This window comes from Camarhynchus parvulus, chromosome 3, assembly GCF_901933205.1.
Source record: "Camarhynchus parvulus chromosome 3, STF_HiC, whole genome shotgun sequence".
NCBI lineage: Eukaryota > Metazoa > Chordata > Aves > Passeriformes > Thraupidae > Camarhynchus > Camarhynchus parvulus.
The window spans coordinates 20,258,982-20,279,927 of record NC_044573.1 but is presented as its reverse complement, the minus strand read 5'-3'; the positions used below and the strand labels follow the sequence as shown (position 1 = coordinate 20,279,927).

Below are 20,946 nucleotides of genomic sequence, written 5' to 3'. Positions count from 1 at the left end.
AAATAAAACAAATGATAAAGAAATGCAATGAAAACACTCATGTCTTTTAAAATGTTTTGAATACACAAACTGCTGCTCTACACTGAACTCTTCTTCTCTGCTATTTCCTTCTACATACAGAAGGAAAAAAGGATTAAAGAACAAATTACCATGGTACAAAATATGAAAGGTTGACACTTTTAAAAACCTTCAATGTTTGCTTGTAAGTTGGGTCCAAGGAAATATTTTAAAAGCATTTCATATATTTCTGCTCAATTCTTCATTAGTTATCCAACTTATCCTTGAAGAAAACCTGTATTTAAATTACATATACATTTTTGTGAATCTGTTTTGAAACAAAAAAAACCTACTTTTGCTCACCCGCCTTAGCTTCAAAAAGAAGAGGTTAAACAAAGTGGACACAAGAACCATTAAATATTAAGATGCTAACAAAGTCAGAATCATTTTCACCATTTTACACCTCTACTACACATCTTTAAAACTTACAGCTAGTTTTATGAGGTATTCAGTACCCGGGAAAAGCTGCGGAATAGTAAAATCCAGAAAAAGTTCTGTGCTGTTATAGATTACATTCCACTTTGTAAAATTCTGCTCATTGGTGGCCATATAAATTATATAGCGACCTAGGATTCCATTTACTTCCACTGGTTCTTTCCATCTGCAAATAAAAGCAAAATATGATTAAGACCAGACCAAATAAAGATTCAAACCACGCTGAAAAATGTAAGGCTTTGTTTAGAGGACTTCATGGGGTCTATTTTGAGAATTTGAAAACCCAGTTGTGCAATCATAAAAATAAATCTAAGCCATACATCTAATGCAGTATTTGTACTCAGCAGACAAATGATTACACACAAAGCAGGGGCTACAAAAGGGGCATATCACCAGAACATTTCCTGCACTGAAGTTTGCAGAGGCTATGCCCATATGTAGGTTATACTGATTGCGTAAAGACAAAATGGAAATTAAGTTGGCAAGTGATAATCAGAAGGTTCACAGAACCACTAAACTAATCACTTCTATGCATTTAATCATAATAAATTTAATTTTATGTCACAAACCCTTCCCCTGATTGAACTCACTGGAATTCTTGAATAAACTGATGCACTATTGTGTTGTCAGGAAAGAAGAAATCCTTACTTACTGTACATGTATTGTTCTAGAATCCAAAACTGTCAGGACCGGGGCATCTACGTGAGATGGTGGCAGCTGTGCTGTAAACAAGGTGACCTGGGAACTGTTTGTACAGCCAGCGAGTGTGCAGGCAGTGAGCAGGAACTGGTGCGGTGTGAAAACTGCCAAATCTAGGGCAAAAAAAGAATAGGAATTTACGTGGTGTACTCATTTTAACTTGTTTTCCTATAGTTTTCAGACACTAGCAAGTTTAGAAAATCAAGAGGAAAGGGGACCTGTGCCTCTTAAAAGTTTCAGGTTTGCCCCAGAGGAATGAATAGGTACTGGTTCTTTAGTAGTAGACTGAATTTTGATTACCCATAGATCTATGGGGTGTGCTTTGGCTGAGATAACCCCACTGTACTCCATTTACCCCAGAATGTACACCAACCAACCAAAAAAAAAAAAGAAATTAGATGTTCAGGTGCTACATACTACATCAATTTGCTACAGTGGCAAATGAACACATTTGAGATTATTAAATCAAATCAAATTAAATTAATAGAAAAACAAGTACAGGTTTATTAACACAGCTGCATTATATATATTTTTTAACTTGCTGTATGAAACAAGAATGACAAGCATCAATACATACAATTCACTTTGTGCAGATCTCCCTATAAGCATGAACACAAAGGAAGCTCAGAGTTGCCACTACTCATACTGATCCGTTCTGTCTTTGCCTGTTTGTCTTCAGCTGCACGAACACCAAACACTCATAAAATATATTTCAGTAAAGACAACCCATCTAATGCTACAGCAAAACAACTACTCAATGGTTATTAATTTTGAAGCTATCTTGAATTTCAATTACTGCACAAAATGGTGAATAAAATGTATAATTTTTGTTGAATAAATATTCTAAAAGTTCACATATTCTTCCCTATATTATTAAAGGAATGTTTGATAGAAAAATTATAGCATGAAAGTAATGCAAACATAATTTTCTAGCATTTTCCCGTCTCTTTTTTCATTAAAATACAAATCTCAGACTTAAACAAGCAAATTTTCTTTTTAAGAAGGAATTTACAGTTGAGGTTTTGGCAACAGCATAAGGTATACAGGTAAAATGTTTGTTCAACAGACACAAATTTTCAATATGTCAGAAAAGTTCTGTGTTTTTGTAAAACATATAAAACAGTAGCGTTTTCAGAACCCAATAGTATCAAACTATATTTTTTTACAACATATTTCTGAGCACAAATTTAAAAATTCTGGTTGGATGACAAAGACATCGCCAAAGCAGAAATGTTATAGGCCCAACTTCTCTCTCATTAATTTTCCCCTCATATAACACCTTCAATCCCTGCAGGAATGAAATTTCTTCTGATTTGCTCCACTCTGTGTAAGGAGACAATGAACTTGGGCATTTTTATTGAAAACACTGTATCACTCATTGGTATTGTTCTATGGAGCACACGGCAAAGTGTGAGTTAAAAAAATGCAGCAGCTCAAAAAAAATCATCAAGTGAATGCCTGTAACAGTGACATGTTTAATCAACATAATGGCACTGATTCTACCAGGGTTAAGCAGTGCTTAAGTCAGTGAGAGGGGGAAAGCACACTCCAGAGCAGGTGCTCAAGCTGGGTCAGCATGCAGGGAAACTCCATGTAGTGCACTGGCTGCATTGCCTTCATTATTGTACACCTTCCTGGGTCCCTTATTCCCTGCAACTGCCATAAGAGAAGCCACAAAAGTGCAGACGGAGCTCAAAGTCTGTGACTCAAGTATTACATAGTCCATGTTGTGGGTGGACAAACAAGCGACCAGAAGGATTTTACTTTCAGCAATCCTAAAATGAATAGATGAAAGCAATTAATGGAACCTGTATAATTCATAACCTCCTAGATACTGATTATGCATTCTTCTCTCAAAGTTGAAAGTATATGGTAGGGTTTCACCAAGAAGAGTGAATATAACCCAAGGGAAGGGAAAAGAAAAAGTTGATTGCTCCTTTTCCATGTGTTCATGGTGGATCACTCTTTTCCTTATCAGTGCGGGGCTCCATGCAGACTGCAGCTGATGAGACTACTGGCAGGCATATGTTTGTGGAAATACCTTGTGTAATTTGAAGAGGGAATAAATTTTTCAAGGATTCAGAGAATGGAAGATGGGAAAATGTTTTATTTCCCTCCCTGAAAAAAACAATTGACTATAAGTTACCTTGTGTGTCTTAGTACCAAGAACAGAAAAAGCAAGAGAAAAAGACAGGGAAACATGTAAAGTTTAAAAAAAAACAACTGCAAGGAATGGAAACACAGCACATATGAGCACAGAGATCACTTGAGATCAGATGATAAACATACTGAAAGGGGAGGAAAGGATAGGAGAGTTTAAAAAATAGCTGAAAAATAAAATATGTTTAAAAAGCAGTATGTCACCAGACTCTAAGAAAATCTTTATTCCTCATCTTGATTTACTAACACCTAAGTATTTTGACTACTAAGTAGAAAGTTTCAATGGAATCTGAAAGATTTAGGTAGGATAAAGGCTAAAAAGAAAAATTTTGTTTGTGTAAGCAGGAGAAGAAAACAAAGAAATTCAAGGCTTAGCAATGTCATTCAAGGTAGGAGCTTTGCCATCATTAAAATCTCTCCATAGACTTCAAAGTTTGGATAAGCCAGCAAATATAGGGAAGGCAGCATTTCTAAGAGGTTAGAAGCTGAAACTGACAACAATAAAAATCATATTACATCATAATCACTGCAATTATTCATCACAACCTAATTTGGGAGATTTTTCCTATTTCAAGTTCCAAGTATTTCATAACGGATCAGTGGATTCAAACAGCTATGGATACAAACATGAATTTGAAAGAGGGAGGAGGTTCTTAAAACTACAAAGCCACTCTTTGTCAAGGTCCTCTAGCAACAATGCCTTGCTTTCCATTTGCTTGATTGCATGATTTGCATAAGATCAAATGTAGGCAATTGTGGACATGAAAAACAGATCGCTCTCAAACACATTAGAAACAGATCCACAAGCATTATGTGGAAATGTGTTACAAGAAAATGCACCCCAGTGCATGGAAAACTCAGTGACTAATGTCAAACAAAGTGTAATTTACAACATAGGGTGGGAATTATATGTTATTTTACAATTGATTTCATGCTGTTGCTGGATGAATTTCATTGATCTCAATTCACAAGACGAACCCAGTAAGGACACAATTACTGCATTTAAATCTACAGCAAAACCTGATTTTTTTTCTTAAAAATTTGCTTGATCAGGTTATATTCCAATCTATTCTGCAATTCCAGTTCCCCGACTTTAATTTAAAGATTAAATGTTTCTTATTTCAATATTCCAATAACTACTCACTGAAAACACTTATTTCTTACCAATATAAAGCAAAGCCTACAAATGACAGAACTTGACTGATTGAAAAAAAACCCTAAATTCAGGATTTGGTCCTGTTCTCATTTCTAGACTCAGAAGAGTGAAAAGCACAAAAAGACAAATAAAAAGATCGTTTTTTGAGGGTACAGGATTCCCTCAAGTCATCATATTAAAGTAGAAGGTAGACAGAAAAATAATTCTGCATTTTTTGTGCTAAAACAGAACAAAGGAAGAAAACTAAAATAAAATCCCACATATCCGTTTTAAATCCATGACTCACTTTCCCTGAAGAAAAAGGTGGAGCAGAGGGAGAGGAAGGATCAACCCGCCTTTTCATCTCTCTGACCTCAGAGGCAACACAAACAAACTAAATCATTTTCTAAGCATACATCAGCAAGTGAATTGTGACTTGCAGTGACTATCATTAAAATCGGTATTTGCATATCACTAAAATTCTTAGATATATGGGGTGGTTGGAACTTCCCACACTAACCAACTATAGTGGTTGGTATCCCTCCAGTTCCTAATAACCACCTGCTTAAGTCCTGAGAGCACAATGAATGCATGAGGCAGAAAGAATAAAGAATGACCCCGTTTGCATGGTCAATAAGAACACTCACTTGCTTTGATCAAATTTAATGGGTAGTCATTGAAAGATAATATACAACACTACAGTGCCACTTTTAGCATGGAATTTGAGAGAAGTTACTAAAGCAAAAGCACAAAAACATAATTAGTACAGTCAAAAAAAAAAAAAAAAACAACCAAAAACCCAACCAAAATTGAAGATTCAACAAAACATAAGCTTTCCCATTTCACTGTCAGAATACATCCCAGTTCAAAAATAACACAGTAGTAATAGTCTCAATATTTTATTTTATCTGTAACTATCTTAACACTCTTATTATATTCAGATTTACTGCAAGAGAGCCACACACCCTTCTTGTTCCTCCCTACTTCCATTCTCCCTGATTTCAGGCAGCTCCTGTAAGGACCAGAAATGACAACATCCTGTCTTGGTAAGCACTCACCTGACTTGGGCAAGGAACCTCACATGCTTTCTCAGGAAAATAATTGACACAGTAATTATCCCATTGCTATATTCAAAGGAAAATGATCCAACTAATTGTAGCAAGGGATTGTTAGCAGCACAACAACAAAAACCTGCTGAGAGAGTTTGAAAATGAAAAACTTCCAAAGAATTCCAATCACCACACAGTTTATGTAGGTACACTATACAAACATTTCAGCTCATTACTCACCCCCTTACTCTGTTCTTTCATCTTCTTTCTCACAATCTATTATATTAACTCATAGTAACTTAATATCTAATTAGAAGATAAACTCCTTGGGACCATAAATCTTCACCACCAAATACAACCATGTCCTCTTCTGATTTCTGTACACCATCAAAAAATCCCAAACATCTGATTCATATGCTAAGTGTCAAGACTGCACTATCAGGCAGCTCCAACAGACATCACTAGCACTTCTCTGACTTCCGCCATTTCCTGAAAGCAAGCAACAACTCATATTCAACTTGTAATACCGTATATTCTGCTCTCTTTATTTATAAAGCACCAATCACTTAATTATCTTGACTCTCAAAGAGCCATCACTAACGTACAACTTTCTCTGGAAGGGTATTATACTAGGGCTGCATCATTTCATAGATTTGAAAACCCCACACCACACTTACTTGAAAATATTTCAGAAAAAAATGTCACAAATGAAGTACCCTTAGGTACTTTAGGCAACTCAATCAAGACAAAAAGTGCTCATCTACCAAATTGTGTAAATTAGCAATGGATGGCCTTCCACACATGCAACTGGCTCTTTAACTGAATCTATCTTCCAAGACAGCAGCAAATTCTAACATATTGATTAATAACTAAGAATGCTTATGTGATTCACTAACGTTGAGAGCGACAACATTTAAATAATTTTGTGAAGCCATTAAACACAAGTGCAAGTAATAAAAAGCAACAAATAAAAAGCAACAAATAAACCCAGGATCACAAATAACTCTTTTCAGGAAGCACCATAAGCTGTTGTTCTGCTCTAAGAACAACAGCAAAGACTTTGACACAATGGCACATGGACAAAATAACTTGGCTTCCAGCTGGCCAACAAATGCTGATGTGTTTTAGAAACTATTTGTTCAGCAGTAAATATCTCTGGTTTTCCAAATTACTTATAAAGGAAAAAATTCTTTACTGGGAGGGTAGTGAGACACTGGAACTGGTTGCCCAGAGAAGTTGTGGATACCCCAGTCCTGAAGTGCTCAAAGGTCAGGCTGGACAGAGCCGTGAGCAACTTGGTCTAGTGAAAGGTAACCCTGTCCACAGCAGGTCCCTTCCAACCCAAGCTATTCTACGAAATTTTCATTCCTTTTGAGACTTAAGCACTTCAGAAGAATTCAGGGAACTTCCACGTCCCATCTTGGGAAATAAAGAGCGTAGCACAAAACCATTTAACATATGGGAGCATAAAAACATGACAGTTATGTATTGGGCTGTGTAGAAGAGTTATATTCAAGAAGAAAAACCCTTTGGCACAAATGTGAAACAAAAGGATCTTTCATCATTTCTGTTTACAATGATTTCAAGAAATTGCTAAAGATTTTAAATTCCTGAAAATGGTTCCACTTTTGGAAAAGGGACAGCTCCAAAGCATATTAAGGCTTTTAAAGATAATTATGTTTTAACAGCAAAGATTATCCCGTTTATTTGCCTTCACATTTAGTAACAGTGTCTCTTGATTACGCTCTTACACCCTTAATTGTTGCACAGTAAAACTTTTTGCCGTTTATTGTCCCAAAGTCTCATACTTTGAGGCAAAATTCATTCCTCAAGAGTTAGGTTTCATCCTGACCAATTCACAAGTCCACATAAACATCCATTCCTGATTAATGGATTTCATTGTTCCTTTTTATTTTAGTAAAACTATTTTAATTTTAACCTTCCTTAGCTAGGTATGCATTTTTTATTTACACATTATTCCTATGCCTATTATTCATATCTCATTGTAAAAGCTGGACAGCAAGGATTTCAATCTTTTACTGTAAAGCTACATCCCTGAGATAGCTACTGGAAACATTTTCCAGGCTCTTTTTACTTCCAGTTAGGACACACTAGCTTGAAATCCCAAAGGTGCTCAGCTGAAGAAAACTCAAATCCTGTGGAGTGCCCTACACCACATGGTTTAGAAAAAACAGGAAGGACACATTTGAGAAGAACATTTAAACTTCTCTTCAGACTTTAGCACTTCCACCTATATTGCTTTGTGATTCTAAGGACGTGTCATGTCACTGACCACAGAAGAATCACCATGCTCCTTGGAATCCTCTTTCCCATAACATCCCTTACATGTTTTTCTCTGACCCATCAGCATTAGTCACCATCAGAAAAATATGGAGGCATTTTGGAAGGTTTTTCAAAAGTTTCTCTTGCTGCCAAAATGACACAGAGCCAGTCAGTCAGTGAAAACATTCAGCATCAAATCAACCTACTGAACTTCCAAGTTACTTCTTTTCTGACTAGAATTATAACCATTCACTGTCTCCCCAGTTTACTTCAATTATAAAAGTTGGAAAAATAAAATGAGTTTGAAGGTCAGAGGGGGAAAAATCAGAAAGAAGACAAAGCACATTAATTTTTACCAGGTACGTGGAGAGAAGTAATTGTTGTCAGTAACACCATCTTAGTTTGATATCCCTCTTTTTCATTTCTTTACATATAATAAGGAATGAAGATTTTAAGATTTAAATGAAAATTTCCATTCACGAATGCTTCCAATCCATTCACTGTATTTCTTATTCCAGCTTAAACAGAGATGAGTTGCTAGTATAAATCATAAGAACCATAATGTCTCAGTCAATGTTTAGCCCAAAAAGTGAAAAAGGAAAAAAGCATGGTTTGACCATTTTACCTCTGTATTACTTCAGCTTTATATTCACAACTGGAAAATATATTTGCAGTAGGCAAATACATTGCAAATTTGAAACTCAGATACCTGCGTCTATAAAAATGGAACTACTCTGGATTTACATTAGTATAACCAGGAACCCTTTGGCTCACCAGCAGAAGTACATCCTGTATTCCCAAGTAATTCCAATCTTGCTGCAGTGGGAGAAACAAAATTCAGACCTACCCAACATTCGGTGCCGAGATAATTGTATGAAGTGCCAGGCTGCCACTTTCACAACTCACGCAAGAGCACATGCGAACGTGCCGCTGCAGCGAGTAAGATGTGGCTATATATGAATATATGGTAAGCAATAGCAACTATTACTATCCATTTTGTATAAATCAATAGTGCAGTCTCATCTGGAGCAGCATATATTACAGAGTGCAGAATAAAGTCTGTCTGGAAAACAGCAGTGAGAGAGCGGAGACTTACACACACTTTCTCAGGAAGAGAGGCTACAAAGAAACAACCTCAGAGAAGGAAACAAAGAAGACACACCAAAGAGGGGTACAGGATAGTAAGTGCTGCATAGAAAAGCAATTAGGATGCTCTGTTCCCTTGAATTCCCTTTCAATAATAGAAGGGGGGTAGGTGGAGGAAGGGAAGAAAAAAGGACTTGCAATAAATTCAGAAAGTGGAATTTTCAGAGACACTCGCCCCACCTAAAATTGTGGCACATCTAGTACTGCTGACAAGATGATTCAAGGTTATCTTTATAAATCAAACTTGAGGGGACAAACATTAAGTATCAATATAATATTTTTAAAATTACTTATGTAAGCATCACTATAATTTGCAAATCTGTCCAACATTCCTGCAAGATTTCCATACTTCTCTTTCTGTATCTGAAACAACTTTGAACTCTTTAACACTGTATTTATTTTATATAAGTTTTTTCTGCCAAGCAAAGAAAAAGAGGGATGAGATCAAAGAAATTAATTTCCAAAATAAATATTTTGACAAAACTTAGACAATTTTATTTGTATCTTTTTCTTACTATAATTTAATATGCATACTAAATTACAAAACACCATTTTAATGCCAAAAGAATTGTCTTAATCAACAAAAGCCAATTCACTAAACAAGCAGAAGCCTGAGAAAGCACACTCAACACTAGAAATTGGAACCTAAACAATAAAACTACAACAAGGGCTCTTTGAACTGCCATCAACTACAGGTTGATTAAATTAAGGATTTATAGGTTGTGAGTTTTGTATTTAAGAACATCTGCATTTTACACCCATAATGAGTAACTTTTTTCACCATTTTGTACAGACCCAGGCATGTGAGATGATTAGGGAACAATTCTCACTATCCAGGCAAGCCATCATGTGATTTAAGAGTTTCTGCAGAAGAGATAGTATCACCTTCCTAGGACCACAACAGCTCTGTACTCCTGAATTATAGTCAGAGGATAAAGGAGTTTGCCAAAACATTACTGGAGTGCTGGAACAAGGATAGTGGGAGGACTCAGCTTCTGAGCACTGCTCCTAAACAAGACAATTTATAGCAAGTTAAATCTGTTGCAAGACTACAAAAGCTGAGCTAGTTTTCTGCTGACCACAAAATAAGCGGCACAGTAAAATACACTGCATTTCTATCTGCTCGTCTCTCTCCTTATTAGAACAAGCAGCCCAAGCTGCAGAGCCATTAATATGGTCAACATGTGGTTGGGCAAAATTATTTGGATCCCTTATTTTTTTGGTTTTGGGTTGTTTTTGTTGTTGGTGGTGGGTTTGAGTTTTTATTTTGTTTCATTTAATTTCATATTTACTTTCAAAACACACACATGAAAACAAAGGGGGAAAAAAGAAAAGCCCAAAGGTTTTTTCAACTTGACATGTTGCACTACCCAGTTATGGCATGTAGTGTCAGTAATGCCATCAGATAACATAACTGCCACAATCTGATGTGATGCATTAAACTGGGATTACCAGAATAAATCATGTTTGTGGGTGCACAGATCACAGGTGGTGCAGTCAGCTGCTCTGTATTATGGCATATCTATAGGATGTGCAGATTAGGATATAATGTCCAGAAGCTTGCTCTCATTTGTGAAGTGCTTTGCAACCATAAGTCAATAGTAAGGAGCCACAAAACAGTTATAATGGCATAAACCATCATCAGGGAAAAATACAAATCGATCAGTGCCAGCAATATAAAAGGAAGAGCTTGCATCTGTCCCCAGTCTCATAAATTCAGTGGTTGTTGCAGGCTTTTCCTCTGTCCCACATGTACTTTATTAACAACAGGAACTATCATAAATAATAATAATGCAGAGTAGTTTATTTCAAGATGAATGCTCTTCTTATTATCTGTTGATCCTATACCTCATTTCTTACATCACGTCTGTGCTCCTCCTTTAATGGGAGGGGAGAGCTAGCTAAATTTATTGCTTGAAGTTTATGCCTTTTAATTGGCAACAGGGTATTATGCCCAGAAAGTTGTCTATGTAGGCTCATTGAAATATCTGCGTACCTTAACCAGCATGTTAAGCCTCTGCAAAGGAGGCACAGAATTTACATTCTACTGTGTGCTATAAATAAGTAATAAGAACAGATTAGAATTATGCATTTACGCCTACTAGTGAGAGTGAGATGCATAATTCACAAGTGGCAAACCCTTAAGAGGCTTTCGTATTTCACCCCACCCCTCTCCCTGCTCCAGTCTTGCCTGTGTAGAACCCACTATACATTGTTTAGTTCTGCTGTTTCCCAAATTTAATTTTTCTTTTTCAGGATAGGTTGTTTAGGTTTGTTTAGGTTTTATAATTACAACTTCTTTCTTGCAGGAGAACAACTGACACTATGTTAGTAGTCAGTGTTGGGTATATGCCCACATTATGTTACATTATTGGTATCATCTTCATGAGTTTTCTTGTGAAACTCAGGGACACAACTAAGCTAACATATGACTTGCAACTGTAACTTCCCCATGCTACCCTAGCACTGTCTGTTGGAGCTGGTCCAAAGCAGGGCCATCAAATTGATTAGTGAGATGGAGCACCTCATTTATGAGCAAGGGCTATGAGAATTGAGATTGCTCAGCCTGAAATAGAAGGATTTGGAGTGATCTAATTGAAGCCTTCTAGTACCTGAAGGAAGCCTGCAGAAAGACAGAGAGCACACAGTGATAAGGGGGAATGGATTCAAACTGGAAGCGAGTCAGTTTAGATTAGATTTTTACAAGGAATTTCTTTACTCTGAGGGTGGTTGAGGCACTAGAACAGGCTGACCAGAGAAGCTGTGGCTGCTCCATCCCTGGGAGCGCTCAAGGCCAGGCTGGATGGGGCTCTGAGCAACCTGGTCTAGTGGAAGGTGTTTCCTGCCCATGGCAGGGGGCTCGAACAAGATGATCTTAAAGGTCCTTCCCACTCAGGCCATTCTATGATTCACAGTTAACCTGACATACTGCTACTCTACCAGGACCTCCTGGAGCAACAGACTAATCTCCATGTTGATTCACATCCTCAGTTTCTCTGCTGAAGCCTGAAAGTACCTGTTGTGACCACAACTTGTAAGATAGCACATGAAGGCCACAGATTTTGCCTGTAACAAGTAAGTTTCTTTGGCTTGCTGCCTGGATGCGAACTGTCAAGATCTTTGCATAGACAAAACTATGTATTATAAAGATTCTGGGAAATAAACGGTTCCGACACATCCACAGTAGTCCCGTCCCGTTCGTGCTTGTATATAAACTGCCGGCGCATTTCTCCACAGTACTTCTACCTCCAAAAACTCTTTCACCTGGTGACAAGGTGTAGAAACAAAGATCTATTTCAGTCTAGCTGCTTTACTGTTTTTTGGTTCTCTGGCTGTGGCACTACAATTTTGATTCATTTAACTCTCCAAGAAGCATCACTAAGGAAAGGCTCTTTGATGAAGATGTTTCCTTGTAATTTCTCTCAGCTGTTTTGAATGTAGACTATTTATCTACTTGGATTTTTCCTTTTTGCTGTATGCAAATATTTTAAATTATTTTCTAGCTCTATTTACCATTTGTTTATTTTGCCTTGATCTCTGCCACACAACTTCTTTTCCTATTTAAACCAAGACTTGTACCTCTTTTTTATGCTAACATTTCTAATTTATTAATCTTTTTATCTATTCAGTGTATCTCACTTTGTTTTTAGTTTTACTTGACAAGCTTTCTCCGCAATTTTCTCTGCCTGTAAACATAGGAGAAAGACTTAAATTGCACATGTATTTTAATTCCCAGTACAATTTAGCAGCTTAAAAATTGTTATGTGACATTGCAACAATGATATTAAATCCCAAGAGTCATACCTCTAAACATTCAAAACACATTAGTTGAAATGTCTAATCTAACATCCTTGAGGTGATGAAAAGGCTAGCATGCCAGCTCATGATATTTAAAAATGCTTGTCAATTGGATTCAATTTTTGTTTCTTGATCAGAACAAAAATTACTAGCACTATTAAAATTAAGTGATCATAAATAGCTCCAAAGTTCAAGTTAATATGGAATTCAGCTTTCAAAAGGAAGCTATTGACACAGAGCATCAACACGGGTAACTTTTCATTATTGATAATTTCCTTAATTTTCAGCATTTCTCCTAGAATAGACAGAAAATGTCACTTATGCACCTTTGTGTGAACTCCCCCTCTCTAGCCAATGATCTTGGATAGGTGAGATCCAAGGATCCAGAATGTCCTAATAAACCAGATTCTCTGGTCACCTCTGAACAACCTTACGTAGCCATAAACATACCCAGACATGCAAAAAAACCAAAGAAATCAAGATATGTAGACTGTAGACATGACTTAAATGTATCTCTGTAATCATGGAACCTGGCTTGTCCAAAGCAGCCAACACAGAAATAACAATGTTTATCACCCACCTTTCTATCCATCTTAGGACCACGAGTCTAAGCCTTACTTAAAGCACACTAATCTGATGTTCTTCTTACATGTTTAGCTTTATGTTCACTTGAATATTTTTCCCACTAGTTAATTTCCTGGTAATCCATCACTTTAATGTGTCACTCTATTCATACAATAAAACCCATGGAAATGAAAGAAAGAAAAAGAGAAAAATTCCCAGCAGTTTTCAGAGTCCAACTACAATCTATGTAAAATGCTTCAATCAGAAATAAATCATCATAAAAGACATATTCCATGGAAGACTAGTGAAAAGCATGATGGAGTTCAGTTCTGGCTAAAAAAGGCTATTAAGATTTATGTAAACAATTTAAGCAATCAGTGCAGAAGCCTAAGTTACATTGCTGGCAGTGGTAACAGGAAAGGAAGTATCCTAGAATGCCTCCTATTGTTTTTGGGACAAGATCCATTCCTTTCATATGTTTCCACATAACTTAAGAGGCGATTTTGCGAATACATGAATACTCCAATTGCATAAACCACCAAATATTTTTGAAATCAAACTTACATCCAACTATTTTATGGTCTGATAACACACAGTCTTGTATTTTTCACACACAAGACAAGACTTGTGCAAGGTGAAAAACACTCAGAAAAGTCTGTACTTAATTGGTGAAGTATTTTAGAAATGGAAATTCTAAGGAAGTTTCTCAGACTTATTGAAATTAAAGTCTGAAACACATGCAAAAATCAAGGACTGCACTTTCCATAAATTTGTCTCCTTACAGGTTTCTGTTTTTTTCAATAAATAATGTGCTGAAAATATTTCAGTAACGGTAAATAACACCCTCATGGTCATGGATTTAGTAAAAGCAAAGGAAAGGGGAAACCCACCTAGAAGTTCTGCTGTGGTGTTACCTGCCTGTACATTGTCATAATTTATCAATATTCCAAGGTTCAAAGAATTTTGGGATATATCAGGTATAGAGAGAAGAGTCTGTGTCTAGCACCAGCCAAAGAATACATTTACTGCTCTGTGGAATTATCACAGCTGATAAACCAACACACTTTGTAAGGCAGAAGCATGGAATAAAACATCTATTTCAAATTAAATATTCATCAACTATTTAGCAGTTCAGGAGACCAAACGTTCCTAAATTAATAAGGAGAACTATGAGTATCTTTTCTAGGGCATAAGGAAAAGCTCAGAGAGAAGTTTCATTATGCAGCTGGAAATATCAAGAAGGTTGCCCCACTCTATCCAAGCCTATTAAATTATGGCTAAGTGAAGTGTGTCCTTATAAATGGATACCTAGAGATTCAAGCAGAAGCAGCAAGTTTGGGCTCAGTCCATCTGTGCAAGAGGTCTCATATCTTTATTTACCTGAGCCCAGCATTACCTGAAACTAAGCATAAATCATTTACCAAGTATCTCAGAATGATCCTGGCAAAACAAAAAAAAATCTTTTAGCAAAGGGGAAATGTTTTTCATGATCTATCAATATATTATTTATAATTGCAACACAAAACCTTGCACAGTTTCTGACGTTTTCTAAAGCACTTAATGAAATTGTGGCTGAATGAAAACTTGCTTTAAACAATAAGCTTATGTGTCCATTTTATCAGAAAAATTAAAACCTGAATGAAAGCCACCATTTTGTTTTACCAGCTTCAGGCAAACCATAATTACCAGGCATACCGCTAAAAATAAGATCCCACAAAAAGTACTTCAGGCTATGAGCACAACATGGCCAAGAAAGCATATCCTAGTTCTTGCAAATCTTAAAGAGTTCTCATTATATTTAGTAACAAAAAGTGGTCACCATGAGACAACAGCTCACAAAGACAAACTATGACACTTGATCTGAAGCTCTCACTGACTAAAGACAACATGCAGAGAAATAGATTAGCCCTTCAGAAAAATCCAAGAGCAAAGCATACAAGATTTGGCCAGTTTACCCAAGAGAGGTTCACACACACAATGTTACAAGAACTTGATCTCAGAAAGTAGCAAAATAAGAATTTTCTATGGAACTGCAAAGAGGGTATCTTGGAGAAGACCTACAAATCCACATGCCAGTGCAGAACACCTACAAGAAAATTATATGTGGGCATTAAGAAGTAAGCTCTGCTGATGGATTAAAAAAAAAAGAAAAAGGGCTGTAAGGCTGTAAATTCACATTTTACAAACTGAACTCAATGAACTCTTCATTTAAATGTGTCCTTCTCAGTAGACACTGTCTTCTGAAGATATCTCAGCATCTTCAAATCTGCTTACCAACCTAGATATTGAAGGAGAAAATACAGAACAAAAAGCTTACAGATGCCTAATTCTGACAAATATTTTGAAGTAATATTACAGAAAAAAAAAATCTGGGAGTTTTACATTTTTAGGGGCTTCATTTCCTATCATGGAATTTAGACAAGGCGGGAAATCAATACTTTTCTTCTCTTTGTTTAGAAAACAGAGCCCATAGCCAAAATAATTCTTATGTGCCAGAAGGGAAGAGATAGAATAAACACTCTCCCTGTTCTACAGCTATTAGCTCTGGAGAAGCTATTTTGCTCCAGTTCACTTCAGTACAAGCAGAAGATTGGAAGGTCCCAATCACTCTCATTTTATAATTTGTGTTGCATTTTAATTTTTAGAAAGTGGTACTCAAGCAACCTGAGAGCTCAGCAATTCCAGCAGGGTTAGCGTGAGCTCTCTCCTGGCTTGCTGTGTTACCCAAATCTGATCAAAGGACAAGGACTCCAGAAGCTTGTCCAGCTGTGGTTTTATAATGACACCATTAGGTTTTGCTCTATAATCAAGGTCCCTAAAAGTCTGTGTAGCTTCAGGCTTAATATCTGCGACAAGGTTAACTGAAATCTGCAGCAAGGATAACTACTTTAGCAGATTGTATCAGCAGGAAATATTTAAACACTATTTAAAAGGATTTTAAATAAGCAGATTTTATTTAACACTGCACTAATGCACTGCAATAGAAAATGATACAACAGAGCTGCTACAAATAAACATAATGCTTTTACCCTTCCCCTGCCTCCCTCCCCTCTAAATTCCCCAGATGTGTATTATTAAGTCCAACGAGTGCACCAGATCTCTCTGTCTGAGTTTGAAATACAGGAACGCCAGGCTCAGACAGCCCATTTGCCCTTTGGTTTTGTGCCTGCTGAATCTGCATTCTGGGGCTGTGGAATTAATTACCACAGCACCGGTCATCGGCAATGTCAGTGTTGCCACTTCAGGTGTATCAAATGTGCCTCCTTACAGGCCTAGAACTTTCAGAGGAAGGCAGCTTCTCCTGTCACGCTGGCGTACCCTGCCCTCTAGTGCCAGGTGCACCTCTGGATGTTCATTTAAATGCATGGGCCAGGGCCAGAATGAAGCCTGGAGCAGCAGGCATTCTTCATAAGCCATCCTGTATGACCTATCAGCTGCATATGTTGGCCTGGCAGTGTTGCACAGTACTGCAAGGCCCTAAAATAAGGGTGAGACATTGGGCCATGTCTCACTGGGTCATGTGCAAGATGTTTCAGATAACCAATTCTAACTGCAAAGTGAAGACTGACTTTTATTGCTCACCATGGTGCTAAAGAAGTCTCTGTTTCACAAAAAAAAAGAGGAATTGTGACATTCAGGGTTATAATATCTATAAATCTAGCACTAACATTGTATTTGATAGCAAACGACTCTTTCAAAAACCTGTAGTGAAAGAACAGACTGATTGCATTTAGTAGTTATAAGTATTTCGCTGCCACCTGGAAGATGGAAAATAAACTCATACCAGAGGACTACAGAATTTCTCTACTGTTTGTCCTTTAAGGCAAAAGCTGCCTGTCATCCTTGAGCAGGACCTAAAACAAAGGAAGACAAATCCTTAGGGTTAGAAACTGTTGTTCTTAAACACGGCTACAGCTGAAAATTGTGAAAAGTAACCAAAAGAACTCCCGAAAAATAAGATAAGGATTTTCTTCTGAGTGGTTCAGCCTCTTGCAGTGATACATCTTACTGCAATTATCTTCTACATGCAACTCTGTGGATTTTCTTGCTCAAATTGTTTCACTTAGCAATCAGTGCAATACTGATATTATGATGGATTCTGCTTTTATTATCATAACTTCTAATTTAAAACAAGCAGTAGCATTCCTGGGGTATGAAGGAACAAAACCTTTGCCAATTTTTCTGTAAAATGTAGTCATTGCACATGGCTGTGCATGATGTGTACTGTAATCACTACTGGTTTAGAGCAACATAAAATATACAGGTACTAATTTGGGATTCTCCCATTTTTTTCAGTTCAAATATGTTAAGCCCTGATTGAACAGATGTCAAACATCTGTCTTTTCCTCTCAATAAAACAAGGCTGCCATTTTAACCTGGTTTTGTGAGATCAGCCTTTCCACACTCAGGCCAAATAACAATTTCAATAAGCTAAAACTTAGTTCATGCTCTGAGAATAAAAAATGTGAAGACAGCTCTTCCTCACCTTGTCCAAGGCTCTTCTTAATATTTTGCCCACAAACCTGGTACAAAGTACTCTGTCACATTTTTTTATAAACTCTTGGACATGCAATTTAGGATAACTTTGTACTCATTTAACTCAGTTGAGGGTCTGCCCTTGTAACACAGGTGACATGATTTCTTTCCTGAAAAACTCGAAACACTTCTTTCAGTTTGGCAGAGAAAAATAAGTTTCATACAGCTGAGTCTTAATAAGAAAATCTTCCTTTTAAAGATTCATGATGAGAACCATTAGATTCTGCTAGGAAAATTATATGAACACAATTTGTTAACATTGTCAAGTACCTAGCGCTGCAGATAATGCAGACGTATATCCTCAATGCCAAGCTCAGAGCAAAGATAGATCCATACTTTTTGTCTTTTCTAATGTATCCACAAAGTCATTTCCCTTTGTAAACATGTTAGACAATGAGCACCATTTCTCAGTCCATCAAATGTTCAGCTTTTAAGAGCACAGGAACATTTTGCTCTAACCTTTTTTCTAAAGTTTCTTCACATCAGTTAGGTTCCCCATCCACAAAAAACCCCAAAAACAACAAACAAACAAACAAACAACCCCCCAAAAAAAACAAACAAAAAAAACCCCAAAAAACCCCCAAACCCCCCAAAAAACCCTGGGGACACATCTGATCATCTCTGCTTATGCTATAACATTCTGCATTTATTAGATCACCCTTCTGTTGGTGGTATTGGCACCACCAGCTCAGGCTGGCAGACAACAGTCTACTACTTTTCAGGATGAAACCCACTCTGTTGCCCTTTCAGTCCAAGGCAGATAGAAAAATTCTGAGACTAAACAAAAGAGAAGACAGGAAGCGATACCTTGCATAAATTTTAAAATATCTTTAAAATAATTATATCAAGAATTCTTTATGCTTCAAAGTAGAAACGTTGGTTTTGGCTATGACTGTTTGAATGAGAAGAATATTTTCCTGTTGCCAGGGAAAACTAGCTCAGATTTTCCTAAAATCAAAAGCCTTTTTAAGATCAATACATTACGAGCTCTGAAGATACAACGTTCTCCTGCTCCTCACAGCTGCTAGTCATCTACAGAACAGTAAGGTCTGAAGGTCTGGGGAGCAGAATCCTATTGCAACTACTCTTCTGAGCTGCAGATGATGTTCTTGGCTACAGGAGCTTCTGCACTCATACACAGAGCAACTGAAAGCACAAATACAGGGGCATGGATTCACACAGCTGAAGTTCAACCTGCAATCTGGGACTATTTCCTCTAGGCTCATCCCTTGGAGAGATTAGGCTTTCACTGGAATAAAGGATGTGAAATACAACCCAGATTGCATGAGCAAGTAGAACATACACCACATAAAGCAAATGCATAAAGGTGGGAGGCAGAAAAATCACAGGCAGACAGTTAATACAGGTGTTGAGGTAGAGAGGCTGGCTCATTTCAGTGTTTTATTACTCACAACACAGAAACCAAATTTGTCAATATGGGGAAAATATTTAAAGGCACTAATGGATGATGGATGCCTAATGGGTCTCCTTTTTCAATGTGGTAAAGTGTACATTTGCCATATGTGCTTTTAAAGGGTTTCCTTTTTAATTACAGCTCAGCCCCTAGAGGAAACAAACACTTGAATTTCCATGAAAATCAATGAGTATTTCAAGCCCTCAACAACTGTCAAGATCAGAAATTAATTTAACAATATATTTCCTATTACGGTGTTGAGAAAACATATCCCTCCTCAAGTTATGGATTGATTAGCCTAAACTGATTGCAATTGCCATGGTCTAAAATGAAAGTCAGTGAAGTACTAATTTTAAAACAGAATTTATGTCTTCTTAAAAAGAAAGGTTTAGAAAACCATCACATTTCCATAGATACAGCACTTCAAAAATACAGAAAGAATCTATGACTTTCTGGTATATTCTACTGGCCAGGAACTAAGTCATAGCTCCTAAATGAGGAAAATTAATTTGGTGAGTAAATAATTTTTAGATATCAGAGACAATGAACTTTGTCTCTCTGTCTAGGGTCAATAGTATATTACGTTGTGTCAATAAGACACGAAAATAACTAGTATAAATACTGAAAACAAAAGGATAATTATATAGGAAAAGCCAAGATGTGTATAACATAATACTCCAAAACCAAAAGCTCCAACTTTTCACCATAAAACTGTAGCCCTTGGGGAATAAATAAGAAGATCACCTCTTTTAAATCTGGCCTACAAAGCAGAAAATCTTAGGCTCTGAAAGGAAGCAAAATCAGGTCATATTAAAGATATACACAGATCTAAGCACGATCTTGAATAAACTCAATTCACAAGGGCTGGGATTTCTAGTGACTGAAATCCCAGCCTGCTGGCTCACATTGCCACTTCTCCCTCAGGCAGAGGGAGAAATTGGCAGCTACAAAAAATGGACCCAAAGTAAACAGACTGATCTTCACACCACGGAGAAAAGAATGGGTCTTGTGGTGTACAGTTTACAGTAACACGATCTGATCCAGCCTTCTCCTCTGAATAAGTTAGGACTTTCTGCTTTCTTTAGATCCATGTCTTAGGTTAATTGAAATCAAAGTCATTAAATGCTCAACAGGATCAATAAAAATTTCTAGTAAAATATAAATAAATAATTTCTACATAAAAGCAACAAGATCTTCTCTAGAAAACTTATGAACCAAATGAGATTTCATTTGACTACTTCAGCTGAATTTATTCTATCACTCAAGATTTAAGGGTAGAAGCCTTATGTTTTCTGTATTTTTAAAGAAGTATTACAAAAGTTACTTGACCATAATTTCTATCAATAAGCATTCATTTTGGCTATAATTCAGACTGCAAGCAGACATGAATCTAAACCAACCAACATCATGATGAACATTTCCTCAAATGTTTTACATCACTTGCCCATTTATAATCAGGTTGCAGATGAACATTTTGGTTAAATTATGGACCTATGATGAAATTTCAGTAATGATTTTAGTAAGATTGGAAGCACAACTATTTGCACTTCAAAAATTTTAAGAACAGTGCTATGATATGGCAATGAGAGATTAATGGAAATCTTGCAAAAAAAAGATAAATGGCACTGCAAGAATACCAGAAAACTGGGGAGATGGGGGAGAAATTAATT

At 36.7% G+C, this 20,946-nt stretch overlaps 1 protein-coding gene across 1 annotated transcript in view; it reads right to left on the bottom strand.

Moving 5' to 3' along the window:
* The window catches only part of USH2A (usherin), a 373,050-nt gene that overhangs the window by 187,178 nt on the left and 164,926 nt on the right, over positions 1-20,946 (bottom strand). The window contains exons 33-34 of the mRNA XM_030944868.1: positions 1,145-1,304; positions 487-658 (exon numbers count right to left, since the gene is read on the bottom strand). Coding sequence (XP_030800728.1) covers positions 487-658; positions 1,145-1,304 — 332 coding nt within the window. The remainder of the gene's footprint in view (positions 1-486; positions 659-1,144; positions 1,305-20,946) is intronic.